This window comes from Rana temporaria, chromosome 1 (assembly GCF_905171775.1).
Source record: "Rana temporaria chromosome 1, aRanTem1.1, whole genome shotgun sequence".
In the NCBI taxonomy this organism is placed as follows: Eukaryota; Metazoa; Chordata; class Amphibia; order Anura; family Ranidae; genus Rana; species Rana temporaria.
In genome coordinates this window covers 6605092-6627923 of record NC_053489.1, presented here as the reverse complement: position 1 = coordinate 6627923, position 22832 = coordinate 6605092, and the positions used below count along the sequence as shown (strand labels likewise).

Below are 22832 nucleotides of genomic sequence, written 5' to 3'. Positions count from 1 at the left end.
TTCTAGTTTTTTGTTGTGTTTTTCTACATAATGCCTGGGTACAGTGTGATTAGTGCGGCCTTTCAAAATCTTGGTCACATGTTCACCTACCCTTGTGGAAAAGCTCCGTATGGTACGACCAACGTACTGTTTTCCACAAGGGCAGGTGATCAAATACACGATATTAGTTTCAGCGCATGTGAAAAAGTGACGCATGGGGTACTCTATCCCCGTGGTAGAACACTATTTAAACCAGCAGAAAGCACCGTCCAATTACAATCCCCCTGAGGAAGACACGTGACTGATCCCTGTGTCGAACACGCATAGGGGAGGGGACAGGATGATGCAGTAGGCAGCAGGTTTGAACGCTGAGAACCAACAAGCTATCTCATAATTTTTACCTGCTTAAGAGTGGTGCGCTTCAGCACCTGGAAGATGTGAGTACCCAGATTGATGATTTATAATAAAATATGTTTTTAAACGATAAAACACCATTTAGACTTTATTTTTATATATGGACGAAGGAACTTACTGCTGGACATCTTAGGATCCCAAAGAGAGAAATTCTTGTAGAATCCAGGGGTGGATCCAGGGCCGGCCATTGGGGTGTGCGAGGTGTGCAGCTGCACAGGGCGCCATGGCCAACAGGGGGCGCCGTGCGGCCATCACAGCTCGCAGAATGCGATTCACCTCTTCCTCCTCATTGTCGCTCCCCAGAGGATAGAGGGGCCCCGGACAGCAAGGCGCTCAGTGCGGGTGTTAAGGCGGGGGTTCACCCCAAAAAGTTTTTTTTAACATTACATTCAGCCGAGTTGTCAGAATGACAATCGGCTGTTTTCTTTTTATTTTATTGCCCTACATACCGCCGCTTCCGTGTATGTAATCTGCGGGACTGGGCGTTCCCAATTGATTGACATCCTTCCGACCGGTGCATACATTGAGTCACGAGTTGCCGAAAGAAGCCGGACTGCGAGTTGGCTCTATACGGCGCCTGCGCACCGACGTTGGCTTCTTTCGGGCAACTCACGACGCGCTGTATGCGACGGTCGGAAGGATGTCAATCAATTAGGAACGCCTAGTCCCGCAGATTACATCCCCGGAAGCGGCGGTGAAAATACGGTATGTACGGCAATAAAATAAAAAAAAACAGCCGATTGTCATTCTGACAACTCGGCTGAATGTAATGTTAAATATTTTTTTGGGGTGAACCCCCGCTTTAAGTGCAGAGCGGTGTGCAGCTTCCCCCCCTCCCACTGCTTTCACATGCTGGAGGGGGAGGGACAGACCAGTGTGTCAGGCAGCCAATAGCGCTGCTCTTCTCAATGGGAGGGCGTGACTTCTAAGTTGCTCCGCCTATCACCACCCCCTTAGCCAATCAGATTGCCCAGCCCGCCACATTTGATCAGGAGAAGATGATAGTGACCAGAGCAGGGCGGGATGCAGAGGATCCGACATACCTGAGAATGAAGAAGGTCTGATCATCATGTCACTCCCTTACTGGTAATGCAGAAGTCTAATGATCGGTGTGTTCTGTCCTGTGTGTAGATTAGACAATGATGGAGGGATGACTTCCCCTCATCTTCTGTCTTCTCACACACTGCTTCTTATCTGTGTTTTTATTTACACTGCACACAGCAGGTGACTGATGATTAGACTTCTGCAAGAAGCTTCAAACTTAAGCTGTTTCAATAGCTATGTGTGCTGGAGTTGGTGTCATTTATATAACTTTCCTTGGAATTGCAGACATTGTACAGGAGAGGGTCAGAGATTGCAGATATAACATAAGAGAGGATCAGACTGTGGTCATAACACATGAGATGATCAGAGACTGCAGACATTATACAAGTGTGTCCTAGCAGTGACCAGTGTGGAAAAACATTGATCACTGCAAACAAGAGTTTACAAGCTATAACTTTAAAGCGGAGCTCCACCCTCCACCTCCGCTCATCGGAACCCTCCCCCCACTCTGGTGTCACATTTGACACCTTCCAGGGGGGAGGGGGATGCAGATACCTGTATAAAGACAGGTATTTGCACCCACTTCCAGCCACACAGTCTGCGGTTAGACTGCGGGCAGGACATCAGATCCCACCCACCCCCGTTGTGTTCTGGGAAACACACAGCTCCCAGAACACAGTGGGAACCAGAGAGCATGGCGCAGTGCAAATCGCGCATGCGCCGTAGGGAACCGGGCAGTAAAGCTGAAACGCTTCACTTCCTGGTTCCCTCACCGAGGATGACGTGGGGGCAGCAGAGTGACGAGCGATCGCTCGTCCTCTGCTGCGGACAGGGCTGGACTCCAGGACAGGTAAGTGTCCTAATATTAAAAGTCAGCAGCTGCAGTATTTGTAGCTGCTGGCTTTTAATTTTTTTTTCAGGAAACATTCGCTTTAAGTGCCAAAAAAAAAAAAACGTATTTTCTAAGTCATTTCTCAAGCACAGGAGGACAGAAAATGGTTAACATGTCGGGGAAGCTCCCAGCCTGATCAGCTAATTGCGTCACTGGTCAACGTGACTTAATCACAACGCGTAGGGGAGGGGCCTATTGTGAGGAGACCATCGGAGTTCCCGAGTGAGGATCTCATGTGTTACTGAGCAGCTTTAAGTTTATGGGGAATTCGTGAGTGTATCAGCTTATACCTATCGCATTGGCTCCCCATGTGTTACAGTATTATGCTATATTGTCTCTTTCTTTCACATGTGCTGTGGATTCGAATGGAGTGGAGGGGAAGCTGGCTATTTGTTTTACATCTCATTGCTCGTATTGCAAGACTGACATCTATCTATGGTGCTGTGTTTAACACGCTGATGGCTATGCATTCTCAGTAGATGATCTGCAGTGATTGCCTATATGTGGACACATTATCATTTATTCATTATGTGCATGTGATGGTTTTCACCAGTTATTCACACTGTTGGATACTTGTATGTATCCATCGTTCAGTCACCTTGATTGCACTTGATCCTTGTACTCTAATCACATTATTAGATGTTTTTTAGCGCATTATTTATATTTAATCAATGTTCTCTTCCTAAGTCCGTCGGAATTTCCAATGGTAGAAATCTGATGGGGCACGCACACGGTCGGAATATCAGATGAAAAAATTCTGTCTGACTTGTCACTTTTTCCATCGGAAATTCCGATCGTGTGTACAAGGCATAACTTATGACATTCTAGGAGAAAGTTCTGATCAACTGATACGCACTATTCAAAGACAGAATTCAGTGTCAGACCCCACTGCTATTCAATGGGTAGGGGGTGATCTTGCCTTGCTCTCCGACACCACTGGGCGGGCCACAGCCATAGCCCTGTCCTGCACATTACTACTGACATTGAGTTATGGTTAATGTTGCTACATTTGTGTGTTGATCTTCTTGTTCTCTGTAAATATCTAACTGAAAGGTAATAAAAAAAGACTGTTCGAAGTTCATCTTTTTGGAGGACCAAAGATTTCAGGTGGGGGGAGGATGTAGACAGGTGCTGGCTGGATTGCCTGCACTATCAGGGGGAGAAGAAATGCTGCAGCTTTGAGTCTGACACCTCTTCCCTGGCGACAGATTCTGTGGGGACCTGTCCTGAAGCAATATGTTCTTGTGAGCCTGGTATAGTCTGCATTGGTGAGAAGCCCACCTACTATACACCCTAGAGACACTGCTTGTACACAGAGATTCTCTTTCTCTCTGTGTGCGGGGAATGTGGTGTAGATGGACGATGAGCTGATTCAGTGGTTCATTGGGCCACTTGACTGGACTTGCCCCCCAGGCCTAAGGCTGCCAGCCCTCCCCTGCTCACGGGGATGGCGCTAAATTTGTAAATGGAACATTTTAGCTTAAAATTAACATAAAAGATTGAGATAAAATCAGAATGAATCAGAATGATATAACTCTATCTCTCTCATTGGCAGGCCCAGTGAAGAACAAGCGTACAAAGGACTCGTCTCGTCAAAGTGAGCCACCACAGCCTTCTGGTGACACAACCACCGGACCAGGTTTGTCTCTATTTGTTGATCATATTTTCCTGGTCTTGGTCAGTTTCAAAAGGATCTGATCTCTCTACTCCTGGTTGACTTCTTCCCAGTGGCGTCACTAGGGTTGGTGTCACCCGGTGCGGTAAAACATGGTGTCACCCCCCCTCTGTCTAGACTGGCCAGCACCAAGCAGGCAGCGCACGGGCACGGGGCGCACCCCAAACCAGCCCCTGTAAATGATAGTATAGGGCAGTATAGTGGCAGGTTAGGGTAGTATAGTGGCAGGTTGGTGTAGTGGGGTGGTATAGGACAGGTTAAGGTGGTATAGGGCATGTTGGGGTGATATAGGGTAGTTTGGGGTGGTATAGGGCAAGTTAGGGTTGCATAGGGCAGGTTGGGGTGGTATGGGGCTGCTGTGTCCTCACCTCTAGCTGCTTGAGCTGCAGCATCATCGATGGTGAAGGAGTCTGTGGGAGGAGAAGAGGAGGCAGACACACCCACAGCTCCGCCCACAAACTCCGGCTCACACGGGGATAGCCTGACTGAGGAATGTTAGGTAGAATGTTAGGTAGCCTCCCCGCACGGCTAGATGCCCTGCTTGCACCGCTCCAATCAATACAGTACGGTGTTTAGCAGCGCGGCGGCCCCGGTGTCACCCCTCTGGCGGGTGTCACCTGCTGGGCATGTCAGCTAAAAAAAAATGTTTAAACATTTTTTTTTAAAATCGTCGGGATGGTGTCACCCCTCTAGCGGGTGTCACCCGGGTGCAGACCGCACCCCCGCACCCCCCTAGCAACGCCTCTGCTTCTTCCTTTAATGCTTGACCCTCAGCATTGCTTTAGGTAGGAATTATATGTTGGTATGCTTTCCCTTGTTTCTGTACCACGTATGCCAAGTCCTCTATGACTGACCTAAACCTTAAACCTACTTCATCCTAATACTTAACACTGACCCTAACCTTAATCCCTTACTTTAAAGGCCATCTCTGGGCAAAAAAAGGTTTTCCCTTGCAGTGGGGCTATTCTCGCACTGCAAGGATTAAGTGTTAATTTTTGTCTTGGGGAGAGGAGAACAAAGAAATACTTACCCGGTCCTCCGATCCCCCCTGTGCAAGTGTAGTGGTCCTGAGACGTGGACTGCTCCTGAATTCATCAAGCACATAGACTTGCTCTGGATGTGAGGACATCTTGAACGATCCATCATTGGATTGTGGGGGAGCGCCGTATGCCAGTGGAGCAGAGGGTCGGGTGAGTATAAGGCGTTCTCCTCTCACCTGGACAAAATGAGCATGTTAACCCTTGTAGTGCTGACACAACCCCACTGGAAGGTGAAACTTATTTTTTTTGCCTAGAGTTGGGCTTTAAAGTGGAGTTCCACCCAAAAGTGGAACTTCCACTTAAACCACTCCTCGCCCCCTTACATGCCACATTTGGCATGTCATTTTTTTTGGGGGGGGGAGTGGGGGCTTCAGTAGGAGTTGGACTTCCTGTCCCACTTCCTCCTTCCGCCCAGGGGCCGCTTAGACGACTCGTCATATCACCTTTTGGCAGCCCCTTCCTGTAGGCGATCGCCTGGGACACATGACAGGTCCCAGGCAGTCGCCTGTCCACTCAGGAAGCGCAGCGCCACTCGTGCATGCGCAGTGAGTGCCCGGCTGTAACAGCACCCCTAATGGGAAAGGGGTTAAAGCCGTTTAGGATATTCCATTCCCGAACACAAGGCAGCTACCGACACTCCAAAGTCAGGCGAACGCGACCCATAGGAATAATACGAGACACAGCTCTGTATGAGGTTTAAGCAGGTCTGACATTTTATTGAGAAATACAAGCTCTTATATACAATTTAGGATACTGCAGTAACCAAATGAACAATGACCCAACTCCACCCACAACATCACACAATGGTTTCTCCAATACACATCATCCTCAATACATCTCTTTAGCAGACACACTGACTCCGGGACCTGACCCAATTTACATGAGCTAATGAACTACAGCTGATGACTCAGACACCTGACCTTTAGGCTTCCCAGTCTGGTTGTCCGCTAACTTACAATACACATTATCACAGTAGCAGACTTAATTACCACAATAGACAATAGAATGCAATCACACCCCACCCCATCACAGCAAGCTTTATAGTACACAACAGCCAACACACAATATATATACAATATATACAATGTATACCGCATTAAATCTGACTAGCACAGATCATAGTGGGGTTCTCATTCACCCTGTGCCCCTATTAGAGACACAGGGTGATCTACACATAAGAGGCGTCGGCGAAGCTGAAACAGGAGTATCTCATACTTTCTAAGAGCTTCTGTCTTCCACGGGCCCTCCCGTTACACCGGCCATGAAGCTGAAAAGCTGTCATGGCCGGGTGCCCACAGTTAGAATGGAGGCACCGGCGGAGAGGGGGGGGGGAGCCCCAGGCAGCCGCGTCGCTGAACAGTGGAACAGGTAAGTGTCTGTTTATTAAAAGCCAGCAGCTACACTTTTTGTAGCTGCTGACTTTTAATAAACATAAAAAAGGCCTGGAACTCCCCTTTAACCTAATCCCTAACCTCACCCTGTAACCCTTGAATCTAAACCAGTGTGTGTCTCTCAGCATCCAGAAGCTCATATCATCAGTCATTACCTGAAGCTCATTGCAGGAAGTATATTTAAGTCCTGTCTGTGCTTCTCCTGTTGCCTTGGTGTTCTGTCTTCATGTGCCCCTGACCTGCATTCCTCTGTTCCTGTATCATGCTTCCTGTATCCTGTTCCTGGACCCCGAGTCCAACCCTGCAGCTTGATCTACCCATAGGAAGGGAAATTCTCTCCTATAAGAGTTATTTTGGCAAAAAGGTGTCTCTACTGACGCTTTATCACCAAGGCTTGTGTAGCGCTACCCCCGAAGGAGCCGCTGGTTGAATTTGGGGATCGGCCTATTAAGTTACCCTGGCGTTGTCTAGTGGTGTAATTGTAGAAACAAACAGTGATCGAAGGTCCAGACAGTGAATAAAGGTTTTTTCCAATACTTTATTTTCCAGGCCAACACGGCCAACATCAACATAAATTGGGAAGGGCAAGGTTGATGCAGAGAGAGAGAGAGAGAACCTTGCAGTATCAGGCCTGGATATTAGATAGAGCAGTCAGTACTGCTCTGTGTAGTATCAATTTGTAACTCGTCGCCACTCCAACTGAGTGGGTGAAGTGCTCCCGGACAGACCCTTTTTTACAGGCCTGGCAGCCGAGACGTCACTCAGGATTTCTGGGAGGAACAGGCCACTCCCACAGGCCCGGCTCGGGCCTCTGCCACAGGCCAATTACAATAACTGAGCTAGATAGATAGATGGAGCGAATCCTCACAGTAGATTTCTGCATCGGTCACCAGATGACAGCAAACATACCTGTCAGCACTCTGGTCACCGGATCCCCAATTGGTTTGTTCAGGCTCTGTTGGACGACCTGCCTCCGGGTCCTCCTCAAACCGACTCCCCAATCGTAGGGCACTCTGGGATCCTTTCAGTAGAATCGGGAACCCAGCCAGTCACTGGGGTCCCCTTGTACCTCCGGATGAGGTTCCAAGTAGTCTCCAATTATGGCCAGGTGGGCCACGCTGGCGGGGTCCATGGATGCGCGCACCCTGAAGGTGGATGCCGCACCTGGAACGGGGACCCCGCGAAGATTTTAGAACCCATAATACCTGTCACAGATATACTACTCTCCAGCACGCCCTGCGAGGGAAAAGCTCCTCTGATTGGCTGTTGGAGAAACTAACTCTGCCAACCCCTCTGGCGCCAACTGCTGGCCAGGGATGACATTGCATCCCTGGGCCACAGACTGACCCAGTGGACATTTCTGGAATGACAGTCCCAAAATTTAAACAAGTAGTGAATGGGAGCAAGGTAACTCTCCCATTCCCCACTAACTTTAGCGTAGTGCCCTACACTTGTTTCCACAACAACCCAACATTTTCAAAATCCAATTGTCATTGAGACAGAAAGTGAGGTGAAATCTTCTGAACAGATGCACAGACAGAAAAACAAATGTTACAGGGGTGATAACCCTTCCCTATGTTATCCAAAAAGCTTAAAAATAGTTTTTTGGGCTGGAGCTACACTTAAAAAGTGTACCTGTTCCGACTTACAAACAGATTCAACTTAAAGCGGTGGTTCACCCTAAAAAACACGTTTCTACCATGAAATCCAGCATACTAGCGTGAGCTACAGTATGCCTTTATTTTATTTTTTTGTGCCGTACTCACAGTTTAATCCCGTAGTTAAGTTTCAGACTCCCAGCGGGGAGTAGGCGTTCCTATGCAGAGGGGAACATGATTGACGGCCGGCTATGGCGCGCCACGCTTCCCGAAAATAGCCGGAGTAGGACTCGGCTCTTCACAGCGCTATACGGCGCCTGCGCACAGACTAGGAGCTGACTGCGCAGGCGCCGTGAAGAGCCAAGTCCTATTTCGGCTATTTTCGGGAAGCGTGACGCACCATAGCCGGCCGTCAATCATGTTCCCCTCGTATCCGTCATATCTTAGTTGCAATTTTACGCTGGCCACTAGGTGGCGCTTTTGTCGATTTACGCAAGAAATATGCTAATTAGGTAGATATGCCGATTCACAAACGTACGTACGCCCGGCGAATTTTTTTACGGCGTTTACATTAGGCTTTTTCCGGCGTAAGGTTGCTCCTGCAGTGGGTGAAGTGCCCCCGGACAGACCCCTCTCACAAGCCTGGCAGCCGAGGTGTCACTTTGGATTTGCTGGGAGGAACAGATCTCTCTCACAGACCTGGCTCTAGGTTCTCTGCCACAGGCCTAGTACTTTAAGTGAGCTGAATGAATGAATGGAGCGAATCCTCCCAGAAGATTTCTGCATAGGTTACCGGATGACAGCAAAGCGTACCTGTCAGCGCTCCGGTCACCAGATCCCCGATTGGTTCGTTCAAGCCCTGTTGGACAACCTGCCTCCGGGTTCTCCTCAAGCCGACCCCCCAATCGAACGGCATCCAGCCTGGGATCTTCTCAATAGAATCAGGGATCCAGTAGATCACTGGAGTCCCCTTTTACCTCCGGATGAGGTTTTGTGTAGCCTGCAATTCTGGCCGGGTGGGCCGCGCTGGTGGGGTCCATGGATGCGCGCACCCTGAAGGTGGATGCCGCACCTGGAACCGGGACCCCACGAAACTTGCCTAGCACATGACACCTGTCACAGATATACCCTCCCCCAGCATGCCCCGCGAGGGAAAAACTCCTCTAATTGGCTGCTGGGGAAAGTTGCTCTGCCAGAACCCGTCTGGCGCCAACTTTTCTGGAAGGACAGAAGTCCCAATTTAGCAAATTGTGAATGGGAGCAAAATAACTCTCCCATTCCCCACTAACTTTAGCATAGCGCCCATACTGAAAGTAAGGGGGCGCTACACTCCCAAGAGACTTACTTATGACATTCTAAGAAAAAGTTCTGATGAACTGATACCCACTATTGAATGAATGAATGACTTGTATAGCGCTACTCATGCGAACTGAATCGCCTCTGGGCGCTTTTTCCAGCCAGTGTCTGCTTGGCTGGTGCGGTCATTTTACCCCGTAGGATGGTGACACGTAGATATACATATATATACTGGGCCAATTTGAACAAGATCCAATTTACCTACCAGCATGTCTTTGGAGTGTGGGAGGAAACCGGAGTACCCGAAGGAAACCCACACAGGCACGGGGAGAACATGCAAACTCCAGGCAGATGGTGTCGTGGTCAGGATTCGAACCAGCGACCCTTTTGCTGCTAGGCGAAAGTGCTACTCACTACACCACTGTGCTGCCCAATTCAAAGACAGAATTCAGTGCCAGACCCCACTGCTATTCATTGGGTAGAGGGTGATCTTGCCTTGCCCTCCGACACCACTGGGTGGGCCACAGCCATAGCCCTGGCCTAAAAACAGACTAATTATGCACTAACAGAAGATGTGTATAACTGGTTCCAACAGAACCCTGATGTGTGCAAATTACTACTGACATTGAGTTATGGTTAATGTTATTTCATTTGTGTGTTGATCTTCTTGTTCTCTGTAAATGTCTAACTGAAAGGTAATATAATGTGTGAAGTTCATCTTTTTGGAGGACCAAAGATTTCAGGTGGGGGGAGGATGTAGACAGGTGCTAGCTGGATTGCCTGCGCTATCAGGGGGAGAAGACATGCTGGAGCTTTGACTGCAGGGAGACTGTTTCCTCTAGTGTTTCAATTAGACTCTAACTTGTCATACTCTGAGTGCAGAGCGGTATTCCACAGAAGAGCAAATGATTTGGGGACATGTAGGCCAGAAAGTTAAGTTAACACAGGGAGCAAATTGTTGTGAACTACAGGTTCCAGCCGACTTGAAGGAGTGAACAGACTGCCGAGAGGGGTAATAATTAGCCAGAGTTAGCGAAGAGCCGGCCTCTTGGGACTGGGGCCTTTAACTAACAGCAGGGACCCGGACGCTTGGAGGGCTGCGAGGAGCGGCGCAGCCTTTTCAGTGTGAAGAGCAACCAGTGTGCTGCTAGTTTTACTGTGATTTTTTTATATTGCATACCTGTTCATGTGTGTTTAGAATTTAGGCTGTAACCTTATCTGCTTATGTCGTTCCTACACTACCTGTTCTAAGATCAATAAGTAAAACAACACTTAATTTATCTAGTGAAGTCTGGTGTCTGTACAATTGCATTTTCATTCAGGAATGTCTGAACCCAGGGTGTGGAAGGTGTCAGGAAACTTGCAAGGTCAGAGTAATCCTCGGGGTCAACCATTCTCAAGCGGCCCTCACGCGGGTTGGGCTACATTTGTAAATGGAACATTTTAGCTGGAAATTTGCATAAAAGATTGATGTTAAATCAGAATGAATCAGAATGATATAACTTCACCTCTCTCATTGGCAGGCCCAGTGAAGAAAAAGTGTACAGAGGACCCGTCTCATCAAAGTGAGTCACCACTGCCTTCTGGTGACACAACCAGCGGATCAGGTTTGTCTCTATTTGTTGATCATATTTTTCTGATTTTGGTCAGTTTACAAAGGATCTGATCTCTTCTCCTGGTTGACTTCTTCCTTTAACGCTTGACGCTCAGCATTGCTTTAGATTGGAATTATATGTAGGTTTGCTTTGCCTCGTTTCTGTACCACGAGTAGATTTAAATGACTTTTTTCCTTTAGAAATTTTATTTTGTGCAGGGTCTGTTCTAAACACGGGAAAAACATGCCACTTTACAGGCATAATACAGACACCCCCCAGGTATGAAATTTAAAGGAATATTTAACTTTTATTGTTCACTTTAAGCATTATTAAAATCACTTCTCCCGAAAAAACGGCCATCTTTAAAACTTTTTTTTGCATTGATACATGTCCCCTGGGGCAGGACCCAGTGTCCCCAAACACTTTTTAGGACAATAACATGCATATCAACCTTAAAAATTAGCACTTTTGATTTCTCCCATAGACTTTTAAAGGGTATTCCGCGGCTTTTGAATTTGCCGTGAACACCCCAAATTGTTCGCTATTCGGCGAACAGGCGAACACCCAATGTTCGAGTTGAACTTACGTTCGACTCCAACATCGGGCTCATCCCTAGTGCTAAGTATGCCAAGTCCTCTATGACTGAACTAACCCTCAGCTTAAGGGCTCATTTACATTCATGGTTGGGGGACAGCAAACCAGGCAATTAAAGTGGAAGTAAACCCTTCAATTTGATAGTTACAAAAAACAGTTAACATTCCCGGCATGTCGGAAATGCTAGCTGTCACATTTGCTTGTGCTCTCAACCAAACTGTCAAACCATCCAGATGTACAATACACATGCTTTGTGGGTGTGGCAAAAATGATCTTCCCCGCCCAATGAATGAATGCAACCCATTTTTTAGAGAGACAGGTGTAAACCTAGCCCAACTTCATCCTAATCCTTAACACTGACCCTAACCTTAATCCCTTACTTTAAAGGCCATCTCTGGGCAAAAAATAAAAGGGTTTCCCTTGCAGTGGGGCTATTCCCACACTGCAAGGGCTAAGTGTTAATTTTTGTCTAGGGGAGAGAACAGATAAATACTTACCCGGTCCTCCAATCCTCCCCACACAAGACCAACTCCTGTCCCCCATGGTCTAGCGATCCTGAGAGGTGGACCGTTCCTGAGTTCATCAAGCCCATAGACTTGCTCTGGATGTAAGGACATCTGGAATGGTCCACTATTGGATTGTGGGGGAGCGCCGTATGCCTGTGGATCGGAGGATCCGGTGAGGATAAGGCTTCCTCCTCTCCCCTGGACAAAACGAGGCGTTAACCCTTGCAGTTCTTGTACAGCCCCATTGTAAGGTAAAACTTTTTATTTTTGCCTAGAGTTGGGCTTCAACCTAATCTCTAATTTTAACCTAATCCCTAACCTCACCCTGTAACCCTTGAACCTAAATGTATACAAATCCCTGACCTCTGACACTAATTCTAAATGTAACCTAATCCCTAACCCCTTTCTCTAACCCCTGACCCTGATTTAAACCCCTAAATCTACCACTAAACCCCAATGAGGGCTTATACTGCTGGTGCCACTGAATGTGGCATTGCTCAGTTATTGGCACCAAATCCAAGAACACTGGCACAGTGGAGTCACTAGGGTTGGTGTCACCCGGTGCGGTAAAACATGGTGTCACCCCCCCTCTGTATAGGCTGCCCAGCACCAAGCAGGCAGCGCACGGGCACGGGGCGCACCCCAAACCAGCCCCTGTAAATGATAGTATAGCAGCATACTGGCAGTATAGTGGCAGGTTAGGGTAGTATAGAGTGGTATAGTGGCAGGTTGGTGTAGTGGGGTGGTATAGGACAGGTTAAGGTGGTATAGGGCATGTTGGGGTGATATAGTGTAGTTTGGGGTGGTATAGGGCAAGTTAGGGTTGCATAAAGCAGGTTGGGGTGGTATAGGGCAAGTTAGGGTGGTACAGGGCAGGTTGGGGTGGTATAGTGCAAGTTAGGGTGGCATAGGGCAAGTTGGGATGGCATGGGAAAGGTTGGGGTGGTACAGGGCAAGTTAGGGTGGCATTGGGCAGGTTGGGGTGGTATAGGGCAAGTTATGGTGGCATAGGGCAGATTGGGGTGGTACAGGGCAAGTTAGGGTGGCACAGGGCAAGTTGGGGTGGCATGGGAAAGTTTGGGGTGGTACAGGGCAGGCTGTGGTGGCACAGGGCAGGCTGGGTGGTACAGGGCAGGCTGGGGTGGTACAGGGCTGTTTGGGGGGGTACAGGGCAGGCTGGTGTGGTATAGGGCTGTTTGGGGTGGTACAGGGCAGGCTGGGGTGGCACAGAGCAGGCTGGGGTGGTACAGGGCAGGCTGGGATTGCACAGGGCAGGCTGGGCATGTCAGCTTAAAAAATAAAAATTAAAAAATTAAAAAACAGGATGGTGTCACCCCTTAGCGGGTGTCACCCGGTGCGGACCGCACCCCCCGCACCCCCCTAGCAACGCCTCTGCACTGGCAGAATTGACACATGGCACCCAGGGCAACAGCTCTCAAAACTGAGTTAATTTATTGATAAACAAAATAGCTTGCAAGATACCATTAGTACATGAGAAATAACTTTCACTATCAGATCACAGAACATGTTTTATTGTCACCAGTGGCGGTTGCACGAGCCCCATCCATGCGCCTTGCCCTCTAATCTACATGAAGGGCACCGGACGTATATATTCCAATGGTGGGGGGGGGGGGGGGGGTTTGAAGCATGTGATTAGAGCCAGAGGCTTAAAAAAAGGGTGGGGTGGGGGTGCAGAGCACTGCGCTCCGACCCCACCCACTTGTGTTATAATAGCAAATGAATATTCGCTATTTTCACATTGATCCTCCTCCTGGCCAATCAGGAAGCGGGTCCTGAGACCCGTCACCCGATTGGCTAAAAGGACAGGCGATCCTATTGGAAGAGGAGGAGGACAGCTCCAGCGCTGTTCCCAGCCTCTGACGTCCCGGCCGGTCGGACCTTCTCGTCTATTTTTCTATGATAGTTTTCAATGATTACTTTTTAATAAACTTTAAGGGCCGGACTCAGATACAATGGTGTATCTGTCCGGCCGGCGTAACGTATCTTAGATACGTTACGCCGCTGTAACTTTGGGCGCAAGTTCCGTATTCAGAAAGAACTTGCGCCCTAAGTTACGGCGGCGTAACGTATGTGTTGCGGCGTAAGGCCGCCTAATTCAAATGGGGATGTTGGGGGGCGTGTTTTATTAAAATTTGGCTTGACCCCACATATTTTATGTTTTTTTTGAACGGCGCACGCGCCGTTCGTGAAAACATCCCAGTGCGCATGCTCGAAAATCCGCCGCAAAACGTCATTGCTTTCGACGTCAACGTAAATTACGTCCAGCCGTATTCGCGAACGACTTACGCAAACGACGTCAAAATTTCAAAACTCGGCGCGGGAACGACGGCCATACTTAACATAGGATACCCCGCACATACCCCTCATATAGCAGGGGTAACTTTACAGGGGAAAAAGCCGAACGCAAACGACGAAAAAAAAAAAAAGCGTTAGTTTCTGAATCGACGTAAATAGTAATTTGCATATTCCTCGCGTAAACAAACGGAAGCGCCACCTAGCGGCCAGCCTGGAATTGCAGCCTAAGATACGACGGTGTAAGACGCTTACACCTGTCGGATCTTAGGGATATCTATGCGTAACCTGATTCTCTGAATCAGGCGCATAGATACGACCGACCGCACTCAGAGATACGACGGCGTATCAGGAGATACGCCGTCGTATCTCTTTTCTGAATCTGGCCCTAAATGTTCACATCTATACTCTGGTGACTACAATCCTTTGGAGTCATCTGTCTGACCCTGTGGGACCACAAGTAACAGCCAGCTTATTCAACAGCACCCAGAGCGCTACACATTGACACAGGATTTTTGTTTTTGTTTAATGCAGAGGAGGAGGAGGAGACGCCCATCGCCATCGCCCATAGTAGAGCATTGGGTAAGTGCGGGGCTGGATGACTGATCGACTGCCCCCGTGGGGGGTGGGGGTTCGGTGACCAGACCGACAGTGGGGGGTGACCCGACTGACCTACAGTTGCCACCGGCCGACCTCCCCCAAAAAAAAAACAGCCGCCCCCGATTGTCACCGTCTTCACTCTGTCCTCTTTTTTTTTTTTATTTCTCCAGCGCTATTTGAAGACTCGGACTGATTTGAACTGCACATGGAATTTTGGATACCAGTCACGCCAGCGTTAGATGAAACTCCTCCCCCCAAGATCTCCCGTACAATCTTCACATTGTTGATGCCGAAGAATATTTTCCCTGCTTTTCTTTAATCTACTGAATGTTAGAATTCCAATAGGGATCTCTTTTTATTAATTTCATTGCATAAATAAATGAAGGATCTGTACTCCAGACAGGTATATCTATGGAAAAAAAACAAAAAAAACGTACATATTCAATCCAGAACTAATTGTTGTATCTCCATTAACCACTTCAGCACCGGAGGATTTGGCTGCCCAATGACCGGGCCATTTTTTGCAATTCGGCACTGTGTTGCTTTAACCACTTAAGCCCCGGACCAATATGCTGGCTAAAGACCCAAGGTGTTTTTACAGTTCGGGACTGCGTCGCTTTAACAGACAATTGCGCGGTCGTGCGACGTGGCTCCCAAACAAAATTGGCGTCCTTTTTTTCCCACAAATAGAGCTTTCTTTTGGTGGTATTTGATCACATCTGCGGTTTTTAGTTTTTGCGCTATAAACAAAAATAGAGCGACAATTTTGAAAAAAATGCAATATTTTTTACTTTTTGCTATAATAAATATCCCCCAAAAACATATATAATTATTTTTTTTCCTCAGTTTAGGCCGATACGTATTCTTCTACCTATTTTTGATAAAAAAAATCGCAATAATCGTTTATCGGTTGGTTTGCGCAAAATTTATAGCGTTTACAAAATAGGGGATAGTTTTATTGCATTTTTTATTTTTATTTTTTTTTACTACTAATGGCGGCGATCAGCGATTTTTTTCGTGACTGCGACATTATGGCGGACACTTCGGACAATTTTGACACATTTTTGGGACCATTGTCATTTTCACAGCAAAAAATGCATTTAAATTGCATTGTTTATTGTGAAAATGACAGTTGCAGTTTGGGAGTTAACCACAGGGGGCGCTGTAGGAGTTAGGGTTCACCTAGTGTGTGTTTACAACTGTAGGGGGGTGTGGCTGTAGGTCTGACGTCATCGATCGTGTCTCCCCTATAAAGGGGATGACGCGATCGATACGCCGCCACAGTGAAGCACGGGGAAGCCGTGTTTACACACGGCTCTCCCCGTTCTTCAGCTCCGGGGAGCGATCGCCGCACTCGATCGGGTCCGCGGGACCCGCGGTCCCGGAGCTTTGGACCGGGTCGCGGGAGCGCGCCCGCGACCCACGGCTGGGTACAAGTACAGGACGTATATATACGTGCTTGTGCCCAGCCGTGCCATTCTGCCGACGTATATGTGCAGGAGGCGGTCCGGAAGTGGTTAACTGGCAAGTGCGACGCTGTACCCAAAAACGTCTACAAAATAGGGGATAGTTTTATGGCATTTTAATTTATTTATTTATTTTTACTAGTATTGGCGGCGATCAGCGATTTTTAAAGTGGTTAATAGTGTTAATTTAGTTGACGAATATATTTTTTGTGGATGAAATTAACACTGCCCCCACACAGGTGCATGCTGCAGTACGTCTATGTGAACGAGGCCATATGCCGCGTACACACGGTCGGAAATTTCCGGCAACAAATGTTCGATGGGAGCTTGTTGCCGGAAAATCCGACCGTGTGTAGGCTCCATCGGACATTTGCTGTCGGAATTTCCGACAACAAATGTTTGAGAGCTGGTTCTCAATTTTTTTCCGACAACAAAAGTTCTTGTCGGAAATTTCCGATCGTCTGTAGACCAATTCCGACGCACAAAAATCCTACGCATGCTCGGAATCAATTCGACGCATGCTCGGAATCATTGAACTTCGTTTTTCTCGACTCCTCGTAGTGTTGTACGTCACCGCGTTCTTGACGTTTAGGAATATCCAACAAAATTTTTGTGACCGTGTGTATGCACACGGTCACCAAATTTTTTAGCAAATCCGTCGAAAAAAAATCCACGGTTTTGATGTCGGAATGTCCGATCGCGTGTACGCGGCATTATGGTATTTTGGATCACCCGTAAGCCGGAGGTCTGTGCGGATATAGTTTATTCAGTACAATATACAGCATAATATTCTCCAATATATATCCTGAAAGAATGAATTATATTTTGCACCTACTGGCCCAGATTCTCAAAGGGCTTACGACGGCGCAACGCCATGTACGCCGTCGTAAGTCCTAATCTGCGCCGTCGTATCTATGCGACTGATTCTTAGAATCAGTTACGCATAGATAACCATTAGATCCGACAGGCTTAAGTCTCTTACGCTGTCGGATCTTAAATGCAATTTTTTTTTTCGCCGCTAGGTGTCGCCGACATCGTTTTCCCCGTCGAGTATGCAAATTAGCAAAATACGCGAATTCTCGAACGTACGCGCGGTCGACGCAGTGAAGTTACGACGTTTACGTTAGATTTGCGACGCGTAAAGTTGCCCCTGCTATATGAGGGGCAACCAATGTTAAGTATGGCCGTCGTTCCCGAGGCGAAATTTTTAAATTTACGTCGTTTGCGTAAGTCGTCCGTGAATGGGGCTGGACGCCATTTACGTTCACGTCGAAACCAATGACGTCCTTGCGACGTCATTTGGAGCAATGCACCCTGGGATATTTTCCGGACGGCGCATGCGCAGTACGTTCGGCGCGGGAACGCGCCTAATTTAAATGATCCACGCCCCCTACCCGGCTCATTTGAATTAGGCGGGATTTACGCTACGCCGCTGCAACTTTACAGGCAAGTTCTTTGTGAATAAAGCACTTGCCTGTAAAACTTGCGGCGGCGTAACGTAAATGACAAACGTTACGCCGCCGCAGTTTTATGCCCATCTACGAGAATCTGGGCCACTGTGTTTATTTTTTCAGGGCCCCCTTGGTGTATTCAGGTGATACTTTGTAATTGGTTTACTGGGTTAGGGCTGTATATTGATTATCTATATTTGTATGGCATTAATAATTAATAAATGAATTTCTAATCAATAAAAATATTGATGGAAGTGGCTGTGTCTTGTTTTGTGGGATCTGTATATTAGCGATAATGCAGCTGCAATACACATGCATGGGATTTGCGTCATCACTGGCCACCCGGCGGCCTAGGAAGGAAGACGCCATATGCAGAAGAATTGGAAAAAATGGCAGCAGACGGGAAGCACGCAAACTGTTAGTGATGGACGAACATCCGACGGGACGGTTCGCGAACGCTAACCGCGAACGATCGCAAATGTCCGCGAACCGCAAGTTCGCGGCGGGCCCCATTGACTTTAATGGCAGGCGAATATTAAAAACCTTCAGGTCAAAATACTTAGGCTGCTTTCACATTGAGGCGTGCAGCCGCGGTGACGGTATAGCGGTATAGCCGTGCTATTTGTAGCGCCGCTATACCGTCGTATTTACCGCGATATTCGGGCGCTAGCGGTGAGGTTTTAACCCCCGCTAGCGGCCGAAAAAGGGTTATTACCGCGCTTTCCCATTGATTTCAATGGGAAGGCGCGGTATGTGTGTTCACCGCTCCTATACCACGGTAAAGATGCGGCTAGCAGGACTTTTGGAGCGCTTCTGCTAGCGCACCGCTTCAATGTGAAAGCCTTCACTACAGGGCAGGTTTTTTCATGCGGTATAGCAGCGCTATTTTTAGCGCTGTACCGCATGAAAAACACCTCAATGTGAAAGGGGCCTTAGAGTCCGGCCGGTCGTATCTATGCGCCCGATTCATAGAATCAGTTACGCATAGATATCTATTAGATCAGACAGGCGTAAGTCTCTTAGGCCGTCGGATCGCAACTGCATATTTAGGCTGGCCGCTGGGGGCGTGTACGCTGATTTACGCGTCGAAATATGTAAATCAGCTAGATACGCGAATTCACGAACGTACGCCCGGCCGACGCAGTACAGTTACGCCGTTTACGTTAGGCTTTTTTTCCGGCGTATAGTTACCCCTGCTATATGGTGGCGTAAGTGCGGCGTACCAATGTTAAGTATGGCTGTCGTTCCCGCGTCGAAATTTGAAAAAGTCACGTCGTTTACGTAAGTCGTCCGTGAATGGGGCTGGACGTCATTTACGTTCACGTCGAAACCAATGACGTCCTTGCGGCGTTACTTTGAAGCAATGCACACTGGGAAATTCCACGGACGGCGCATGCGTCGTTCAAGGAAAAACGTCAATCACATTGGGTCAAGCCTGATTTACATAACACACGCCCACCTCTTCACAATTTGAATTAGGCGGGCTTACGCCGGCCTATTTACGCTACGCCGCCGCAACTTTTTTTTTGAGAATACGGCACTTGCCTGTAAAAGTTGCGGAGGCGTAACGTAAATAGAATACGTTCCGCCCGCACAAAGTTACGCCAATCTACGTGAATCTACCCCTTACTAGTTGTGCACAAATAGTCCCACAACATGGACACTGACCTACCAGAAGTATTAAGTGAAAAAACGGATACAGAAGTAAGTGTCGGCCATTACAGGCCCCAAAAATTAGCCGACAGCAAACAACTTTGTACTTTGTGGCTGGTGGTACATTAGGCATTGTAACAGCACTGGTGAACGGCGTGAACCACAACTGCGGTTAGGAAGGAATTCAATGCGATTCTCTATGCGACAACTCAGTATTAGGCCCCAGGCGTCACTCCTCGCAACAGGAGTTTGGGGATCTGTAACGGTCACCACCGTTTACGTCCTTCCATCACATCCAAGACAGCTTATCGACACTCCAACCAACAGGACCCGATCCATATCAATTCCCCAGAATCAAGACGAGACACCCAGCTCTGTACTTGTTCCAAATGTAATAACAACTTTAATGGTTTCTTCTCAGCTTATATACAGTACAAGGCATTAAAGGAACAATCAACTCCCCACCCACACATCACACCGTGGGGGGCTTCAATCACATTCTTTGAGCTAATTACTAAACATTCTAGACATGTCGGCGCTGGCCTATAATTATCATGATCTAATCACTGCACATTCCTTCATTAACAGCATAACAAACAAAACACCATCACACACAATGATCTCTTCAATCCACATCCCTAGACAGACGTTCTGTCTTCGACAAGTTCCATTCCACACATAAACAGTATTTAGCATACATAATTAGAGGTCTGGGAGCAGACCTGGATTAACACCTTTACACAAGGGACATTGAAATGTCTAGGAGTAGATGCAATTAACACCTTTCAAAAGAATGTGTCCCTACATTGAATAAGCCAACAACTTGTGATATCTCAAGACATCCTGCAAACATGAATTATTAGTGATGTCCCCTGTCCTGTAATTTAGGACATAATTTCTCAGTCACCCTATGGCCCTATCGGACATAAGGTGACCCTAGACCAGGGGTGTCAAACTGGTGGCCCTCCAGCTACTGCAAAACTACAAGTCCCATGAGGCATTGCAAGGCTAACAGTTACAAGCATGACTCCCACAGGCAGAGGCATGATGGGACTTGTAGTTTCGGAACAGCTGGAGGGCCGCCAGTTTGACACCCCTGCCCTAGACATAAGACTCCTTAGTGACGCCGGTACAGGAGTACCCCTCATCCTTACAAAGTCTCTGGGTGTCCCGGGTCATTCCGTTACAGGATCTATACATCATCTCTGTGTCACATAAAGAAAGGTGTTGAGCTACTAAGCATGGACGCATTACAACACGCGACCAAGGCTTAGCGTTTAAAATTAGTTCATGGTCAATATCCCAATACACCACTACATGCAGGTGATTATCAGTAAGGGACCCCAGGCGTCACTCCTAGCAACAGGAGTTTGGGGGGGGGTTCTCTACATCATATCAACCTTAGCATGTCGGAGGAAACAATGGAGTTTACATCGTCACAATTCCTGTTCCATGGAACCACAAGAGCTATAAAAACATATAAAAAACAGCATTGTACCACATTTATTAAATGCTAAAGATTAATACAAAGGTATTGGAAACAAGCAACATGCCCCACCCTTCAAGAATGGAAAAGGGAAGAAGTTCTAATAATGGGAGCAGGAAAATGGATACATGACATCAGGCATAAACAGGAGAAATTTAAAAAAAATCTGGGAAAATCATAACCAGGAAATAGATGGATAAAACCCAAAAAATTATGAAGCTCGGAAAAAAAGTATATTGGAACTATAAAAAAAAAAAAAAAAAAAGAAGAAAGATGGGGAACAATCCACAGCTTTTATTTTTAATGTGTATGTTTTTATGTACAGTATGGCCCGGATTCACGTAGAGCGGCGTACATTTGTGCGGGCGTAGTGCATCTCATATGCGCTACGCCGATGTAACATAGAGAGGCAAGAACAGTATTCACAAAGCACTTGCTCCCTACGTTGCGCCGGCGTAGCGTATATTGGTCGGCGTAAGCCCGCCTAATTCAAAGTAGGAAGGAAGTGGGCGTGATACATTTAAATGAAGCGTGACCCCATGCAAATGAAGGGCCGAACGAACAGGGCATGCGCGTGCATGCTCAGAATCACGTTGAATATACTCCCTAAGATACGACGGCTCAATGCCTACGACGTGAACGTAACCTACGCCCAGCCCCATTCACGTACGACTTACGTAAACGACGTAAAATAAGACGGCTGTTCCCTGGTCCATACCCTAACATGACTTACACCTGCTTTATGAGGCTTAACCACTTAAGCCCCGGACCATTTTGCAGCTAAATGCCCAGGCCAGGTTTTGCGATTCGGCACTGCGTCGCTTAAACAGACAATTGCGCGGTCGTACGACGTGGCTCCCAAACAAAATTGCCGTCCTTTTTTCCCCACAAATAGAGCTTTATTTTGGTGGTATTTGATCAGCTCTGCGGTTTTTATTTTTTGCGCTATAAACAAAAATAGAGCGACAATTTTGAAAAAATGCAATATTTTTTACTTTTTGCTGTAATAAATATCCCCCAAAAACATATATAACATTTTTTTCCTCAGTTTAGGCCGATACGTATTCTTCTACATATTTTTGGTAAAAAAAATCACAATAATCGTTTATCGGTTTATTGGTTTGCGCAAAATTTATAGCGTTTACAAAATAGGGGATAGTTTTATTGCATTTTTAAAAAAAAAAAAATTTTTACTACTAAGGGCAGCGATCAGAGTTTTTTTTCGTGACTGCGACATTATGGCGGACACTTCGGACAATTTTGACACATTTTTGGGACCATTGTCATTTTCACAGCAAAAAATGCATTTAAATTGCATTGTTTATTGTGAAAATGACAGTTGCAGTTTGGGAGTTAACCACAGGGGGCGCTGTAGGAGTTAGGGTTCACCTAGTATGTGTTTACAACTGTAGGGGGGTGTGGCTGTAGGACTGACATCATCGATCGAGTCTCCCTATAAAAGGGATCACTCGATCGATGCAGCCGCCACAGTGAAGCGCGGGGAAGCCGTGTTTACATACGACTCTCCCCGTTCTTCAGCTCCGGGGAGCGATCGCGAGAGGGCGGCTAGAAACGAATAGCCGCGCCCTCGTCCCGGATCGCTCCCCGCATGTACCGGGGGGTCCCGATAGGACCCCTGACCCGTGGAAAGGCAGGCACGTACATGTACGCCCATATGCCTGTACGTGCCATTCTGTGGACGTATATGTACATGCGGCGGTCGGCAATCGGTTAACTTTACGCCGGACGTAAGCCTTACATAAACGGTGTAGATTACTGCGACGGGCGTAAGTACATTTGTTAATCGGCGTATCTCGCTTATTTACATATGCGCCCAAG

The 22832-nt window shown here is 47.5% G+C and overlaps 2 protein-coding genes across 4 annotated transcripts in view; one reads left to right on the top strand and one right to left on the bottom strand.

Moving 5' to 3' along the window:
- LOC120924009 overlaps positions 1–22832 on the bottom strand; it is a 742797-nt gene that overhangs the window by 467168 nt on the left and 252797 nt on the right. The window lies entirely within an intron of this gene.
- The window catches only part of LOC120924279, a 70477-nt gene that overhangs the window by 18329 nt on the left and 29316 nt on the right, over positions 1–22832 (top strand). For 2 of the 3 annotated variants that reach the window (XM_040335156.1, XM_040335149.1), the window contains exons 2-3: positions 3885–3968; positions 10853–10936. In XM_040335156.1, the coding sequence (XP_040191090.1) occupies positions 3885–3968; positions 10853–10936 (168 nt within the window). Of the gene's footprint in view, positions 1–3884; positions 3969–10852; positions 10937–14871; positions 14920–15107; positions 15336–22832 lie in introns of those variants that run through there. The other variant, XM_040335142.1, reaches the window with a different exon arrangement.